We start from the raw sequence: 18,378 nt of genomic DNA, 5'->3' as shown, positions 1-18,378 counted from the left end.
GGCTCACCTCCTGGGACACTGTACCACGCCCCACCATTAGTTGTTCCATCCACAAAGCTGCTGTCATCATCATTTTTACGACACGGTGGTCTGTTCGGATCGGACATGGCAGGGTTAAAAGAAGAATAACTGCGAGCCAGGCTTTGAAAAATAGCATCATCAGGGCAGGAGCTGTACTCATGAGCACTGCCTAGGGAGGGAAAACATCCCAGGAACAAGGATTATTAAAAGGGCAGTAACAGTGACTAGGCTCACAATTTAGATCATCAGCACTGCACAGCAGAACTGTGCCTGAAAACACCGTGTACACAGGTAAGTGTCCTACAGCACCACAAGTTAACATGGCATTATCTTTTTAACATTAACATTTCCCCATTACTTCAGCAATTGTTGCCCTATCACCAGATGTCTCAATAGAGACATCACAGTCAGTCTCAATATTTATGAACAGTCTCAATATTTATGAAAATACTACTTTAAAAATGCACTGCAAAACCTAAGCTATTCTAGCCTTTAGATATTTTTTCAGAAGAACACAGAGTTCAATAACACAGATTTCTCCCTAAAGAGTTTTATAGTTAGAGATCAGAAGGATTTGCAATTAAACTTCAATAAAGTCAACTGAAAGAAGAGAATCACAAACAATGTAATTTCATTAAACTTCGGTCATGTGCTCATCCCATAGTAGCAGAAAAAAGCAAACTAATATTGCTGTATAATTATGATTACATTTGTGCCACAATGTGATCCTTTTTATAAGGGACCAATACTGGAAACAGCAACAGTGATAGTTGTTCCTGTCAACACACTACTGCTTTCAGAAATTCATTTTTTACAGGTGCAAGAAACCTTAACCCAGACACATCTTTCTCACTCAATTTAAACGGGATACAAACAGCCCCAGCTAATTTAACAGCTAAGTTGACTTGATTAATATATCTGAGGGACTATGATTCCCTCAGGCATAACATCATTTTTATACTGAAACTACCATCTTCAAAACTAGAAAATATGGTCATACAGTGACTACCTTTAATCACGAGATTAGCATGATAAAATCAGTCATTAAAAAACAATGGCTATAAATAATGTTTATAATTTTTCTTCCAATGTTTATATGGCTTTGCGGTGTTTTATGGTTTTGTTTGCAAGGTTTACAAAGGGGATCTTAGCCACCAGTGAAATAATTACAGAATGAAATTTCTATCTCCTACTATTTCATGTTAACTTCTATTTACATACCACTCCGAGTCTCATCATAAGGATAGTTTGCAACAAGGTCTCCTCCATGAAGATTGGCAGAGAGCACAAAGGGAATATCCATAATCCAGTGAATGACACCTTTTGTTTCAGGAGCAAGCTACAACAAAATAGCATTACCAGCAGTTACCAATCAATAATCCAATGCAGAAACATTCAATTAAATACAGTAGGCTTAATTATTACCACATACACTGTGCAAGACAGTTAAGTGAACAGCAATTTTATTCTGGCTTCAGAGAAAATTAAATCAGTCCTTATGTAAGATTTTTTATATTAAGTGGATTAATCTAAGTCCAAAACTGGTGTCAGCTATCTCAGAATAAGACTACAAAAAAAGCAATCTCAACCTTTTACTTCTTCCCCTTATGGATAAAAAAGCCTACCCAATTTTATACAAAGGAATATAAAATATTTTTTAAAAAATGTTGGTGCAGTCTTTTCTCTGCATGGAAGGTAAAATTACTTTATTAATATTTTGAATTTGAAGCCAGAACACAGCTATTAAGGCCACAGTCATATGGGACTGCAGTCACAACACTCGATTTTCTAGAACTTCCTCTGGGGGTAAACACAAGAAGATAAAAATCCCTCCAGATATATAGCTGCATATTAAAGGCTTAAACTTAACAAAAACGCATGTGTTATATGTGAGAATAGCTATCTGGCTAGCAATATAATTAAGCACAATACACAAGTGAACTTCTGGCAATAGTTAAAATGCAGAATATTTGGAAAACCAGCTTAAAATCAAGAGAGGAGGCTATACAAAAAAAATTATAAGATATCTTTTGACTGAGGAGTTGTCTAAGGATTAAGATGGATCAAAAGAGTTTACTACAGCAATATATTTTGAGGAAACAAATCAACAAGCATCAGATGGATAAATTTAACAAGATGAACAAAATACTCAGAACAACATGAACAATTAAGACCATAACCAGAGCTCTTAGGGGTCACTACTGCTTGCTTACATAAAAGGGAAGAGATGGGCATGTCAGTGACCCAACATTCAGCCCCTACTTACCTTGGGATTCTGGTCCACAGCTTTTTTCATGTTCTTCAGAAGATGGTTGTTTGGGCCACCTTCTTTCTCATTAACATAAACTATTCTATCAAGATCGGGGAAATTCCGGTTTAGGTCTATCCCTTGGGCATTGCTTCGACCAACAAACCAGTCTTTAAGCTCACCAGGCTAAATGAGGAAAGGGAACACAAAGAGAAGGGAGATGAGGAGATTCAGGAGATTACATATCAAGATTTATATGGGTATGTTTACTTCCCATGTGCTTGAGAATAAGGGATCATGTGGAAGAAAAAACTCCTGAGGCACCAAGAGCTGAGTCAACCATCCCTATTCCTTCCTAGAGCTCTGTGGGGACAAAACCAACTCCTATTTCACTGGGGTTCTTGTAGGACAGGCTTATTCTCATATGGCACACTTGGACTAAGGAAGAATAAAATTACCAGCAGTATCAGATTTTTCAGTGCCACTGGTGTGTTCCCCCAAGATTTGGCTTTTTCCCATTGCCTCATGCCCTGACTGTGAAGTACAGATCTCATTGTAGCAAGACTCACAGCACCTGTAGGTTTATCTGGAAGCCAAAGAACGTTTGAACTTGTTTTAAGTTCCTCTAAATAACTTCCAGGGTAAAGAAGGACCTTAACCTTTAGCCTGAATCTTTTCTTGTGTCTGGCAGCCTTGTTCACTGAAACGGCAGCCATGAGAATTTTTCGCAAAATTATTTCTTTAAAATAAGTTTTGGATTTCATTAAGGAAATACCTTCAGAATGTGTGGTTTTCCCTAGCTTCTCTCTGTAAGCTTTCAGTACTCTTTAATAGTTAAAGTTAGGCTACTCTTTAAGTAGGTTAAGTTTGGTTACTGATTTTAATTTGGGGTATACTGAATATACTGTCACACTCTGTGTACTGGATCAAGATATTCTAAATTAGAACAGCAGTTCTAAATCGAGTCTTATCATATTTAAATTTTAATAATATTTAAATTTTAGACAACCATATAAAAGTAGGTGTACTTTGGCTAAGGAGCAAAGTTTCAAACAATATTGTGAAACTCTAGAGAGAGATATTTCAAAGTAATAAAATGCCACATCAATTTGAGGACAGCTTCTACTTCACTGCCACGAGAGGGAGATGTACAACCAAATATAAAGAGTCTGTGCATATTTTTAAAGACTTCATGAGAATCAGTTTAATAAAGATCTTAATAAGGTTTGATTTATTTAATCATAAACAGAGAACTTGAGAACGTTCAACATTTCAATATTAATTTAGAAAATAAATATACCTTGTAAGCAAGGAAATTCTTATTTTTGTTTATAACAAAATACACACCAGAATCTGTATAACAGGGTTACTATTTGACTGCCATTTGCTAATTATGCATTTATGTATTTTATGTTTCTTGACTGAGTCATCGCCCTAAAATGCATATTAAATTTTCTTGACTAACACCTTAATTAAAGTACTTCATGCATGAAATTAAGAATCAAAGTTATCAATATTAATAAGATGGCTCATAATGCTTTTTGTTTTGGGACCAAGCTCTGGTGAACATGAATAATTTTTTTAAGTGTATTTAAAAGGGAATATCCTTAAAGAAAACAAACTTTCACTTTTCTAGAACTTCTGAAACATCATTTATTACTAGTTTAGGAAGTTATGTCTTTAGGAAGCAGTTCAATCAGTGAACTTAGTGAAAGAATATGCATGAAACATAAACATAATTATATTTTAAAATCACAGGAGAGAAGGCTGCTCATTGAAAAGTCAAGCATAAAATCCTCCTTGTCAAACACAACAAGCCTACTGTACTATTAGGAAATGCTTTGGTTTTGTTGTTCCATCCAACAATTGCCACCAGGAGTCCATGTATCTGTAAAACTTAGTCCAAGAGCCATTATGGTAAAGCTGACAGACACTGATAGGTATTCTTACACTCAGAGCCTTACAAACCTGGGATGCTGCCTTCTCAAAGCCATCTGGGTTCAAAGACGGCATGATATGGATACGTGTGCTATGGATCAAGTTGATAATAGTATCATTTCCTTTCTGGTATTCATTACACAAGTACTGTGCCAAGAAGATGAGTAACTCCCTTCCAACAGCTTCATTCCCATGCATATTCCCAACATATTTAAATTCTGGCTCTCCTGCAAGAAAGAGAAGAACATGTCTTAGAACAACATATAAAAATCACCCACGGACCGGACCGCATAGCACACCTGAGATGTGGGTATGCCTGTTACTACAACTGGGCATGCTATCCCCAGGAAGCTTCAAAACTCCTTCAGAAAAAGGGATTTAGGGCTTTTTCTAAACTCTGGCTTAACAAATGCTAATTGATATTCAGCTGTTTGCCAAAGAGGAACAGAGGACAACCCAGTGTGCCAAAATAAATGCTAAGCACCAACATTAACATGACTATTGTTGAGATCTAATGCAGTTGATGCATCAATACTACAAAGGTGTGTCTTGATTACTTAGTTTTAAAATATTTAAACTGACACTAACAAAGCTTCTTATCTTAACTGTTCTCTCCAAGATTAGGTAAAACTTATTCTACTAGACATGCATTAAACTGCAATTCTTTCATGAAAGTAAGGTCATAAGCAGCTGTTGATCACAGTGATCGAAAAATCTCACTCAGCAGGTGGTCTGGATATTCAGCTCAGACTTTACGGGCCAAGTGCAACAACCTAACTCATAAAATCAACAACTTCCATTTGACATGCTAATAAACAGAATTAACTATATCCTTAAATATTCCGTATATATAATCTATATTTAATGCATATGTGTATATTTAATGCAAATTTTATACATATTACATAACTATACAATACAAATATTAAATGTGTAGCATATATATATGTTGCAGAACATACAGAATGTGTAAGAAATAGATATTCTCTGTATAAAAAAGCCATCCAATATTCCCAGCTGCTAAATAGTCTCATTCTCATGACCATGTACATGAAAACCACACAACACATCTCTTACGGAGCAGTGAAGGATTTGCCTTTTAAAAGACTTCATTTTGGGATCTCATTCCAGAGAGGTTTTAGTGTACATATAAATAACTAAATGAGATCAAGAGGGATGTCCTGGAAATAAAATGAGGAATATGCTATTTTCTAGGCTGAAGCTCCTTTTTCCTTATGCTTTTCATTTTTAAATGTAGTTCTGTTGTAACTGCTTTAATCAAATATTCAGTTAATTGTAGGCTCTGGATAGTCTTCAACCACACTTTGTGATAGCCTTTAGCACTATTAAAGGGGCAAATTTACGCCAGGAAAAATGTTACACAAACAACACCTAAGTAATTGCTAATCAAGCATGCAGCCGTATCTACTTACAACCCTTCAGTCTGTGCTTGTTAACCTTAATCCAGTGATAAGATGCTAACACACACGGTGCTATTTATACCATGGCTTCCTTTCCTTCCAGCTAAGTTGGTTTTATAAATATGGATTCATCTCTGAAATGTTTTGCTAGACAGGTTTAAAAGTTTCCTAATTTGAGAGAAACAGTTTCACTTTATCCGACAGACAGAACGCCATTACTGTGACTAAACCCCTCCATTTCCTCTTTTGGCATTGAGATCCTATTTACTGTTTCTTTCTATCTGCTAATACCAGGGAATGCAAGAGGTTTAATCAACGAGAGTAATCAGACCACGCAATCAACCTGATCCCATAAAACAGATGGATTCTGTATAATGAAATATGCAGCACTGGACATCACATGCACTCAGAATACTCACACACCTGTACACTGGCATGTTACTTATGAGGAAAATGCTTCACAAGCTAACAGGCAAAATTGTTACTCCACTAAATATCAACACACCTGTGTTTTGCACCTGTGCTTTTCCCTAGGCCATACATAAGGAAGCCTGAAGGAGAAACTTTTTCTTCTGATTCCCAGACCTGTGCATTAATCTCCCACTTTCTCGAACTGAGAATTGAATTTTACAGACCTGGTTCAAGTGAGTGAACAGAAACATATGTTTCCCATAGGGTGTTACTTGGCCTTCCCCCAAAGCAATCTTAAACAGCGTTTGTAAGGGATCATGGAAACAGTCACACAGGGTCCACAGTGAGCCAAGAGCACAGCTTTGGATCTTCAGGAGTAATGACCCATCCCAAATAAGCCAGGAAGAGTTACTAAGTCACTGGAAACACAGAAAGTGTTTCCTATGAAAAGTGATTGAAGACATCAGCCCCATTTTCCTTAGGTCAAATATACCAAACATCACGTCACAGAGGGCTTGGTCAGGAGAACAGTACTTCCCAACACCACAAACAAGGGACTGATTTTCAGTGAAAGGAAGCAATGACAGGTTCTGGAGTGATAAAGAAAAATTACACAATTCATAACACAAAACGTGAAACCAGTATTCAAAGAAGCCTCCTAACACTGAGGTGTCAGCACAGCTCCTAAGTTTTGCTGGCAAATCAAGAGTTGAAGTTTAGTTAAAATATTAAAAAGCAAATCTAAAAAGAATGAAAAGGAAAAGATAACAGAAAGCTGAATAACAGCCCTGCTTCAAAATGTAAATTCTGTATTTATATTTTAGCTCCCTTGGGCATTTTTTTTATCCCTGTCTCTGAAGGAAAGAAACCCACCTCCTATCCATCCTCTGGCTGCAGAAGACAAGGATGCCTGGTCCACACATGTCCACACCTCTGTCAGCTCCCAGCCCAAGCACTTCCTTAATTCCAGACACAGCAACCAAAGAAATACTGGGTTTCTTCTCAATATAAGTACTGAATGTCATACTGTATCCAAAAACCTTAGGAAAATTCATTCATTTCATCAGTGCAATGCAGCCAGCGTTCCACACCCACTACTGCACCAGAAAGAACCAGCTGCTGCTGCTGCTCCTCCACTGCATGGGCCAACAGACACCTCAAAAGCCAAGGGTGGCAGCAATCAGGTCATTCAACCTGAGCACTTCATGGTTTCCCTGGTCTAGTCATAGAATATGTCCTGCCACACCATTTCCACAAGGTCCAGCTTCTCCAGAAAACAGCCCAGCCCATGGAGAAAACAGCCTCGGGGTCACCTATTGCCAGCACTCTACATAGCCAGAGGAAGAGCTGCTCTTCCCATTAATCCTTCATGAGCCATTTAATGCAGACCCTAATCACCCTTTGTAAGGTTCCATAACTGCAATTGCCTCAAAGAATTTTTATTTTTTTTAATTAAAAGACTCTGTAAGCGTCAATTCAATGAAGAACTTTTAAACAGTAGAAAAACTTCTCTGCCACTGCAGAACTGGAAGTGGCTTTAAAGAAGAAGCTTGAAGAAATAATAACTGCCTTTTCTAATTTCTTTGACCCTTACAGAAAAAAAGTAAGATTGTTTTCATGGATTCCCAGGGTCTAAGATAAAATAAACCCAAAGGAACATTTACATTGTCTGAATATATTTCTGACAATATATCTTGACAAATGATAGCCTCGCATTCCCAGTAGAAAAAGTATGTCTTCCAAACAATGTATGGCATTTATAAATGCTTACACCTAATTTCAGCTCAGGGCTAATTTCAGATACAGAGATTTGTGATAAGGAATGAATGAGTGAATTCTAACATAAGAAATGAAATGCAGCTCTCAGGTTTGTAAACATCTTAGTAATTCTGGTGAAACCTAAGCCATCACATCATTATAGCTCTTAGAAGGCTTTTACATCCCTCTTAGACTACGTGTGGTACACTCATTACAACCTGATGAATGATTGAGGAAAAAATTATTTTAAAATATCATGCTTTTCTGGTGCCTGGCAAACATTGGGAATGTCACCATTTGCTTCTGCAGTGACTGTCAGCAAAGGTCTTCCACAGTTTCCCAGGAATAGCCTGTACATCGTTAATGCTAGACAGGTCATCCAATTAACAGTGACCAACCACTGCCATTCTCAGGTCAGGCTGAATTGGTACAGTAAAGACAGTCATTTGCTAAAACACAGGGACAAAAAGTTTACCACCTACTAATTATACACCCTACAAGTCAAGGCAACATCATGTCACCAGCCATGGTCTAATGCCAAGCAGTTAGCCTTAAAATGAACAGTACTTCACTTGTGAAACTGGAAGCCATATGGAAGAAAAACAATCAAGTCCAAAGAAATGCTTAAGGAACTCTTTTGCAAACCAGCCTCAAATACCCTTCAAAATTTGAGTCCTTCTTCTGTCCTGCAATTCTTATGGAAAAGCCAACAACATTCCTGAAATAACAAATTTAGTGTTTCTGATTACTTGCAGTTGTTTGTCATTTTTAATATGACAACCAGCAAACTTCCCTTGTAAATAAATGGCAGAAAAAATCTCGGAACCTTGCTGGCAAGAAATTAATTCATTAAATGTTATTGAAGGCTTTTTTACACTCCAAATTTTTATTAGCATTTCAAAGAGAAAAAAATTATCTGGAGATCAGCTACAGGGAAAACCAAATATTAAAAAATGGGTTTCTCCTTCACATGTGAAAAAAAAAAAGGCTAGTAAAAGAATAAATGAAGATGCAAGGTAAAAGAGTGGTCAAATTGGAAAATTTAGATTTGTAATAACTTGCAAAATAAATGTCTTGAATCTGCCTCATGGCAGCATTTTGATGTAAATGTTGATCTCCCCAATTTGTGGAGAAAATGGCATTGAAAGACAGAGCCACAAGGCAGTAATAGTTTCTACATCACTGGATAGGCCTTACGTAAATTTAGGATGACATTTACTAAGATGGCAGCATCAGCCTAACCTTGCTGAACAAGAAACTACTGGAAGTTTCACAGGTGGCTTCCATGAAAGCAGACAGGTCAACAGTCAACACCAAAGATTTTTGAAAAAAATACTATTTCCCTTTCTTGCCACTAGCTGCTGGAAAATACACTGGAAGAAAACAAGATGAGAAGAAAATCAAGGATCATTTGGCAACCTCTTGTTTTAGAAAAACCACATGTACTTTTAACAGCCATGATTTAAAATCAGTTTCAAGCTCTTTCTGGAAATTTTCATAATTACTTGAACACTACTGCTTAAAATCAAAGTTAAGAATAAATTCTGTACAACAGATTAAACTTGGAGTGAAAGCTCACAGGCAGCAGCTGTTTCTGCTGGCCTTGACATAAAAATTAAGATGCGATCTCCATTCTACTGAGTACAAAGCCTGTGAGCTGGGCTTCAAACGTGTCCTTGCATTGGAAATTAAATTCTCCAGACAGATTACCTCATGCCCAAGACAGCTATTTCCACCACAAAAGTTCTGGATGACTCAGTGCTCTCTCCAGGTTTCCAGCATCCCACTCTCACCCCGGCAGCTACAGGACTTGGCACAGCCTCCCACAAAAAGTGGGCAAAGCATCTGCTCAGCTCCTGCAGTCCCACCTACAGCTCTTTGCTGGCACATCCCTGTGATCTTTGCACAATATGCTGCACTTGCACTGAGCTGTTGCACAGTGCAGCACTGCATCCAGCCCTGTGGGAAAAGCCCACCTGCTTTACCACAGAATGCAACAATTTTTGCCTACTAGGTTGGTGTTACTGCACACAAACTGATGGCTCCATCCAACACAGGCGGTGATGATTCTTTAAATCACAACAAAACACTTGTAAAGGAAAACAAGTTTATTTATTTAATCAAACACTTTTAAATTAGTAAAAAACACTGAAATGTGATATGCAAAACCCCCTCATCTTGTGTTAAAAAGGTCTCTCAAGTTCCAAGCAGATTTTAAAAATCATCAGAACTTTAGAGGCAACAAATAACCTTCTACATAAACATCTGGATTAACCAAATTAGTCTTATAACAGATTGCATTTCTTCTGCCCTAAGAAAACTAAAAAGGACTTTGCATTTCCAGGATTCCCTAGTGTTACAGTAGCAAGTATTGTTGACTCAGCACTGAAGATGAGGTTCCTAAGAAACCAAACATGAAATTGCTTTTCACCCTTACCAATCTGTGAACCACCCTTACCAGTCTGTGGCAGAGCACAAAACAGGGGGTTTTGCCTACCAGTTTCTGCTTTCACTGCTAGGGAAAAGCACAGACCAAAACATACCCTGGCATTCTTTGTAAAGGACTCTGGCACTACAAAGATGTCATGAGTAACTGTCCACAGTGATGCTCCCTCTGGGATGTAATAGATTCATCTCTTCCACCGTGCTCAGTAGGAGAGGAGGATTTTTTCAATTACAACAAGTGAATTTTCATTTCAAAAGCACTCACTGTATCCCTCAAGTTTTGGTTGGCAGACAGAGCAAAGTTTTTTTTATTTTCAATCTATCAATTTATCATTGAAATAAACCCAGTTATGAGCAAGCTGACACATAATTTAGAGATGTGTTCATGATGGTTCCTCATCAAGCTCACTTTAACAAGCTTTCTCTCTTCAGCAAACTCCAGAATCAGCTTTTTCACTTCAGCTACAAAGGTACTTGCCAGTTATCACAGCACTTCAAAAGGACCAAGCTCAGCTATCTCATTCCTTTTGCATGTAACAACCGTGTGGGGAATTTCAAAGCTAAACTAGTTCAAACACCTGCTGCCAGCAGGAGACACATTTGGGCTCTGCTTTTCCTCATCCTCATTTCATGAAGAGAAGAAATTAAAATCAGAAAAAAACTCACATTTATATCTAGATTCCAGGCTCTAAAGTCAAAGAACTGGGCAAGAATGCTGGACAAATGATTGAAAAAATGAAAGTAAGGTCTCCCTTATTACTGGAAACAAACAAGGAAAAAAATCAATGAAAACATGTAAATAATTTTTTTCAGTAAATTATACAGGCCAAACTAAATATTGTTATGTAGGCTTAGACTAGAAGAAATTCTTTACTGTGAGGGTAGTGAGGCATGGGCACAGGTTGCCCAGAGAAGCTGTGGATGCCCAATCCCTGGAAGTGCTCAAGGCCAGGTTGGATGGAGCTGTGAGCAACCTGCCCAGTGTAAGGACCCATGCCCACATCAGGGGAGCTGGAACTAGATGATCTTTAAGACTCCTTCAAACCCAAACCATCCTGTGATTCCCCTTCCATACAGGTGGCCAAAACCACAGAAGTGCAGCCAAGAGCTCGTGCAGCAGCAACTTCCAAGTTGGAAATGATGAACTTTGGGATTTTCCCAGCAGTGTCCAGAGCTTACAGCAAATCTGAAAAGAGCTGAGGGAGTAAAGTCAGGGCAGGGCTCCTCCTCTGTAGCATCATTCCCCAGAAGTCACTGCAAGGCCATTTTGCAGGAGGAAAGCAAGCTTGGGCAGCATTCAGGGCTGCATGCCTTGGGCCATGGGCTGCACCAGCACGTGAGAGAGAGGGAAGCACAGAGTCCATCTTCACCCAGCAAAACTCCTGGCATTGCTCTCTCCATAGAGGAGAGCTATTTCTGACTGAAAAGAACCACAATTACTGTCACAAGGATGCTCTGAGTCTGTGGGAAATATATTTTCTCTGCTTAAGTAAGAAATAACTAGTGGTAAGCCTCCAGACTTGCTTCCTGGATTTCCAGGAGCCTTCCTGAGGCACCACAGTGGCACTTCTTATTCCACCAAGGCTCCTGGTACTGGACGTTCCTTCTGGATTGGTAACTGGAACATTCTTTTATTTCACTGCTATTTTGTCACAATCTGACACTGTGTGAAAAAACCTGTGGGCTGCAGAGCTGTGACTCAGGCAGATGATGCTGAAGTGCATTGGTCACTGCTAACAGAGGGAAAGGGATAAAATTTCCCCAAAAACGTACCCCTGCAACACATCCCTTGTGTAGACACCATGTTACAGAATAATAGTTCCTTTTGCACTGGCATATTTATTTAGCTTCCCTTGTTCAGATGAGCCTGAATATTTACTGATCTTACCTTCTTTCATTATTGACCATGGAAGTTACAGAAAGTGCTATAAAGTGGCCTTTTATAAAAATGACAGAAGGACAAAGGCAAAGTGCAGAAGTTAATTATGCTGTTAATTTGCTCCCTTGTGGGAAAAAAATATGAAAAATTGACTTATGATTGACTAACAGGGACACCATTTACACCAGAACCAACCTGATTTATGCCAATATTTTCAGAAACCAACAGATACCCAGGCAGCTTCTTTGAGTATTAAAAATTATTTTATTATCATGCTTTGATAGAAATAATTTCTAACAGAGTTCTGTCATTTCAAATGCTGGGGGTGGGGGGAGGTTTCCAGAAAAAAAAACATCTGCATTGTAGCCTTAAAAACCTGGCACACTCTGTAAAACCATGATGGAAAAGTGCCTGATTTTAGCATCTAATGCTCTCTTAAGTTTCTGCATTTAAGGCATGAAGCCTATGTGATAACCAGCAGTAAATCACAATTGTACTTGTGCTTCAGACAGGAGTGGTTAAACCACATTAGTATAAAGCAGGAGAAAATAAAGGTTAAATGGGTAGAGAGGGATCAACACTGGTAGAGCAACACTACATATCAAAACATTGCAATACTGGCTCCAAAAAAATTTCAATGTTATGTGAAAATTTTAAAGAAAAATTGGTATTGTACCCTAATAATTTATTTATAGTCAGTCAGTAGAAATGCAGACCTGTATGCTTGGGGAAGGTCTGTCTGTTCACACTCACATATGTTTGAAATATGGATACTCTTTAAAAAATACCCTTCACATCATCTGACACAATAAAAAGAAAAGCAAAGAAGCTATTATTACTCCTAGCAAGATAGCATAATAGTTTAAGGAGAGGAAGCTAAACTGGTGCAGAGGCTAATAAAATCAACCTTCATGCGTAAGAGGAAGAAGTGAATCATACAACAGATTTATGACTCAATAGTAATGATGGAGATAACTGAACCAGACAAATCCTTTGTCTCCACAGCAGATGTGAGTGGATCCAGAAGGCTTTCAGGAGATGTTCTGCCTTTAAATAAGGGAGCTCCAGACAAAAAAAATCTCATATGGACATTGACTCTGACACTGCAAAGCACAGTACAGCTGCATAGCAGACAGAACAGTCTTCACAAGATAGAAATGGCTAACAAAAAAAATCTGGCTTATGGCTTTTAGGTCTGCTCAGAGCACACACTGCTCTGTCCTAAGTAAAACCAGGTATTTTTCCTCACGTAAGGAACAAACATAATGCTTTTTATTTTCTCAGTTTTCGTCAGAACTTCCACTGGGTTTTCCCTCCAAAGAGTAGTAAGGTATTTCTGCATTTACATTTACATTTACAACATGCATTGTGCACAGGGTCTCGGTCAAGAACAGCAGAAATTGCAATCCTGACCTTGAAGAGCACTCTGTAAGTGCAGAAAGTCAACCAGCAGCTGAGCACCCACCTATTTCATAATGAACCCTCTGTATGGCAATAGAGCTCTGTGAGATTTGGTCTAAAATGAACCTGGCTAGGGTTTATTCTAATTACACACACAAAGGCTACTTCAAAGTAACAAGGCACGCTCCTCACAAAAGGGCAAAGAATAGCCATGTTCTGCCATTATGCCCAATATGCCTCCAGTATGCCAAGGACACTGAAGGGCAAGGACCAGCAGGTCAGTAACCAAGGAGTAATTCCTAGCACTGTCTAATTACTGTTTCCACTGAGCAATACAAAGCAGCTACAGAAAATCCATCTTTTGTGGTCCCTTTCATCTCACTTGAAACTTCCTTTCTCTTTCATGTTACTAGCAGTAGATCAGACAAGCTCCTTTTTGACAATGCAGAGGAAACATCATGTTAGTGAAAAAGTACATCTTATCCAAGGACAATTTTGTCCACTAATAAAAGTCCAAGGGCTTTTGTTACTTCTGTCAGTGGTATCTGACATCAGTCCGAGCATTTTCACAATTCCTGTGTTGTCACTCATGTTTTTTAGCAAGTGTAATAAAATACTGGGAGCTGAGATTTTGCCACACTTCTGAAATTCAGAACAACATTAAAGCACTGAAACCAGGAGGAAAACAATGACCTACCTTTCAGATTTTTCTGCATTTTATTTCAATTTTATGCAGGTGTAGAAAGCTGGCAAAGTATAGCAAAGAGGTATAATTAAATCCGGCATGTTTAAAAGCTGGATTCGTACATTTTGTACCTTTATTTAAAATATTCAGTGATTTGTGAAATTACTTTTCTCACACATACTGCCATTATTCATGGCATCAAGTTAGCCATGAAGTATCTAACTAGCCAGCCCACAGAAGAGAGCATAACACAGCCAAAAAGCATCTCCTGAGAAGCCCTAGAGCAATATTCTCACTTGAGGCATTCGGGGCACTTTGAGAAGGAAGACTTCTCCAAGAAAAAAGGGAACCTAGAAATAATAATGCAAATCAAATAGGAAGATGATGTGATCCCTGATCCAAAACTTATCTATCAAGCTCTTAATTCAAGAACAGTAATACAACAAACAGAGGAACAGGACTGAGTAGTGTGGCTGCAAAACCTTTTCTAACTTTACCAGCACTTCTCTACCTTTGTGGTTGCATGTGGATACATACATCTCATTAAAAAGCCCAACATCCCTCACTGAGAGACTCCAGCAACAAGGAGGTCATCCCCAGGTCATGAAAATTATTTTCGTGTTTCTTTTTGCTAACATTGTCTTTGATCTAAAGCACATTTCTAATTTTAACTAAAGAAATTGCATTTGCAGGTACTCAAAATCCTATGAAAAGACAGATTTGGCACAGTTCACAAACAAAATCAAAACCACATGATTACAAGACAGAGAAAAAGCCTTTTGGGAAGTGACCTAGTATTCCCTGTTTTTATTAACCCTGTTACACCTTATGATTCAGTAGATCATTCTTAACTAAACAATCTGAAAGAAAATATTTTTAATGAAATTATTATATTTTTGTGCTAAAAGACAAAGTTGTTTGAATTGTTTCATAAAATATTAGCTTTCCAGTATTTGACACATTTTGTACTTTTTTTTTATATGTATGTCACCTTCTCTTTCAACCTGGTCTTAACTTTTATGATCACACTGTGATGACTGCCAAAGCATGCTTCAGGATATTTTTTCCAGCAGTCTGCTAAACCATAAAGAAAAAAAAAATAGTTACAAAATGTGACTAATTTAAAAAAATTTGTTCAGATTTTAGGAACCCAGGAAGGCAAAGGGACTGAAGATTACTGCACTGAACACTAAAAACCCAACCTAATGAAAGGCAACAAATTTGGCAAAGAGCAGCCAACACATAAAATTCACCAATACAACTACTAACCCCATGTGAAGGAACTATCCTTTCCTCCCCAAACAACCCAGTGATTTTTGACCTGATTCTAACCACAGAACCATTCTTCTTCTGTATGTATACAAGAAGGACATTTTCCCTTTTATCTGCAGCCAAAACTAGCACTGAAATTGCACTGAGAGCTCAGTTTTGTCTGTTTTCCTTTATGGAGGACATGAACCATTAAACAAACACGTACCTTCAGCATATTAGCACTGCAAGAGTTCATCTGGAATGTCAAGTCAAGCACATACTCAGCAGTTTGACAGAACGAGGTACTACACTCAAGCAAAAGCAACTTTGAGAAAAGATTTTCCACTGACTCCTGTAAATTCTCAATCAAGCTTTTATTTCTGAAAAGTTCCTCTCTAGATGCAAATTTTCTATCCACTTTTGGTTTCTATCCACATTTAAAAATTTCTTTTTAAGCAAAAGCTTTTCACCTATTTATAAGTCCTCTGAGGGTAGAAAAATAGAGGCCCAATTCAACAATTCTTTTATTTTCAAAGATGTTTTCTTTCCAATGGTGTACCTAGAAAAATTAATTTTTTACACTAGAATTCTCCAGGTGGCTTGTTTTCACTGAAACCTTCTCCTCAAACCAGGTATGAACCAAAAGATTATTCAAAGCTTGACAACACCATGTTGAAGATGAGATTTAGAATCCTGACACTATTTGAAAAGCTACCAGAAAAAGTGCACAGAAGGGCACACAGGTGTAGTGGGGTGTCAATGCCTAATTGCCTGATTTTGCTTAAAAAGAAAGACAGAAGGCAAAAATCACATCTATGTTCCACTATCGCTATGCCAAGACAACTATTTCAAACTCTCCCCTGTTAGAGAATTACCCTTTTTTTACAGAGGGAAACCAAAGTAACACTTAGCAATAAGGCTGTGCTGGGGCCAAACACATTCCAGGATCCCAGCTTTCTGTCCCCACTGGACTTGGAAGTCTCCAAGTCCCATGAAAGTGACAAACTCAAAACCAAGGTCTGCTCACTAAAGATTTCACACTGGGAACGATGCTGTTTTCACATCTTACACGACTCAGAAGGCCCCATTAGATCTAAATAATCAACTCAACATGTCAAAGGAAGCAGGATATGAGGGCAAACCTAAGGGAGAAAAAAAAAAAAAGAGTCCAAGAGATAATTTCACAGGAACTGTGAGTTTCCTGACTAGGAAATGTTGTTCTTTCACAGCTTCATTAACTTACAAACTACCAAGCTAAAAGATAACACTGTAAAGTTAGGAAGCCAGACTTTATCAGGGTTTCTGACCTATGCATTGCACACACCTTCTATGGCAATCTCATCTCAAAAAGCTTACAGCTTTTTCCAATAGGCAAAAAAAGTCCAACCGTGATGTTTTTCCCCAGAAAAAGAAAGGCTCCATTTAAGATTGCTTAGAGTTAATGGAAAGTGGCTTGAGTCTGAAACACACACACAAAAAAAATCACTTTACTATACTGATCACTAAACAATAGACATTAAAAAAAAAAAAACAACCTCCCAAAACCACACACCAAAACAGCCAACACATCAGTGAGAGCTGATAGTCCCTCCTTGCCAACATGCACAGAGGGACAGTCACAGTGCAGAATGCCATTCTGGGATTTTAACCATGGTTTACTCAAAGCTGCCACTCCAGCAGGGCAAGACTTCCCAAAGGAGCATTACTGCCACTGTCACCAAGCCTTACCACCCTCTCTGACACTGCTACAGGGAATTTGTTTGCCACCTGTCACAAGAGTGACTGCAGGAAAGGTGGTTGGAAAATTTGCTCAGTGGACCACAGAAGTGATCATTAACAGATCAGAAGTACTAATTAATATTTTAACAGTGAGGTTTCAACATCTACTAATTGTATTACCTTACACTGAGGTTTTAACATCTACTAATACTTTGTTAATGTTTCAACAGCAACAAAATCAAGTATCAATCCCAAGTATCCCAAAATCAAGTATCAAGCCTTTGGACTCAGAGAAACTCCCAAATCAGGCAGAGAAGAAATATTAGCTCAATCGGACAACTGAATATGAGTGCATTTTTTTTACAGGAAGAGCTCAAAATGAAGAAACAGACAGGATGGTGTAAGAAAAGCAAGAGGGAGCAAAATGAAATCGCTTCACTGAGCAGTTAGTATAAAAGCAAGTGAATAATGGCAGAGAAAAAAATACACAGCACTCACTTCTCATTACACTGAAATTTTTCTGGAGTATTATGCTAATATGGTTCCAATTAAAAAAAAAAAAAAACCAAAAAATAAGAGCCTTAAGATATTTTTAAAAGTCTAGGCAGCAGTACAGCAGAGCTTTTTCTTCATGGATTTTCACGACAGAAATATCCTAACAGATGCATTTTTGGTATCACATCGATGCACACAAGGGAAAGCAGGATGGCACGTGATGTTCAGCTGCTATTTGCTTATCATTTGGCTTTATAGCTACATGTTTCTATTTACATGAAGGAAGGAAATGCCCCATCTTATGGTTTTATTTTAGCCTAGCTGAATTGGGATTACAGTCACACAAATACACCTCCAAAGAAGAACACAAGGTTTGTGCAAACGATGTCACAACTGGTGAATGTAACATTTTCCAGGTAAATTGCACAAAAATAGAGAAGCATTTTTATTGTGCCCTTCCTGTGTAAGCCCATTTAAATCCCATGAATGTTCTAAATCAATTTACATGAGTGAAAGACAGCTATTTTTTAACCAGTTAAGTGAGAAAGACAGAGAAGCTGACAATGCCTGCACAGAAATTTTGTCTCCTTCTGCCAGAAGATTTTGCTCTGAAGTAGAACTAGACAATTTTTATTTTTTTTCCCCCACAAGTGAATGATGTAAAAGACTGCAAGCATCCTGGAGAGCCAGCATCCAAGCGCCTGTC

The 18,378-nt window shown here is 38.1% G+C and overlaps 1 protein-coding gene across 1 annotated transcript in view; it reads right to left on the bottom strand.

The window, feature by feature from the left end:
• The window catches only part of CPE (carboxypeptidase E), a 56,259-nt gene that overhangs the window by 14,348 nt on the left and 23,533 nt on the right, over positions 1-18,378 (bottom strand). The window contains 4 exon segments of the mRNA XM_009101506.4: positions 8-190; positions 1,243-1,360; positions 2,288-2,455; positions 4,238-4,434. Of these exon segments, the coding sequence (XP_009099754.4) occupies positions 8-190; positions 1,243-1,360; positions 2,288-2,455; positions 4,238-4,434 (666 nt within the window).

The sequence above is a fragment of the Serinus canaria genome, chromosome 4, assembly GCF_022539315.1.
Source record: "Serinus canaria isolate serCan28SL12 chromosome 4, serCan2020, whole genome shotgun sequence".
Lineage (NCBI taxonomy): Eukaryota > Metazoa > Chordata > Aves > Passeriformes > Fringillidae > Serinus > Serinus canaria.
The sequence above is the reverse complement of the archived record's forward strand: the minus strand, read 5'-3'. Positions and strand labels throughout refer to the sequence as shown.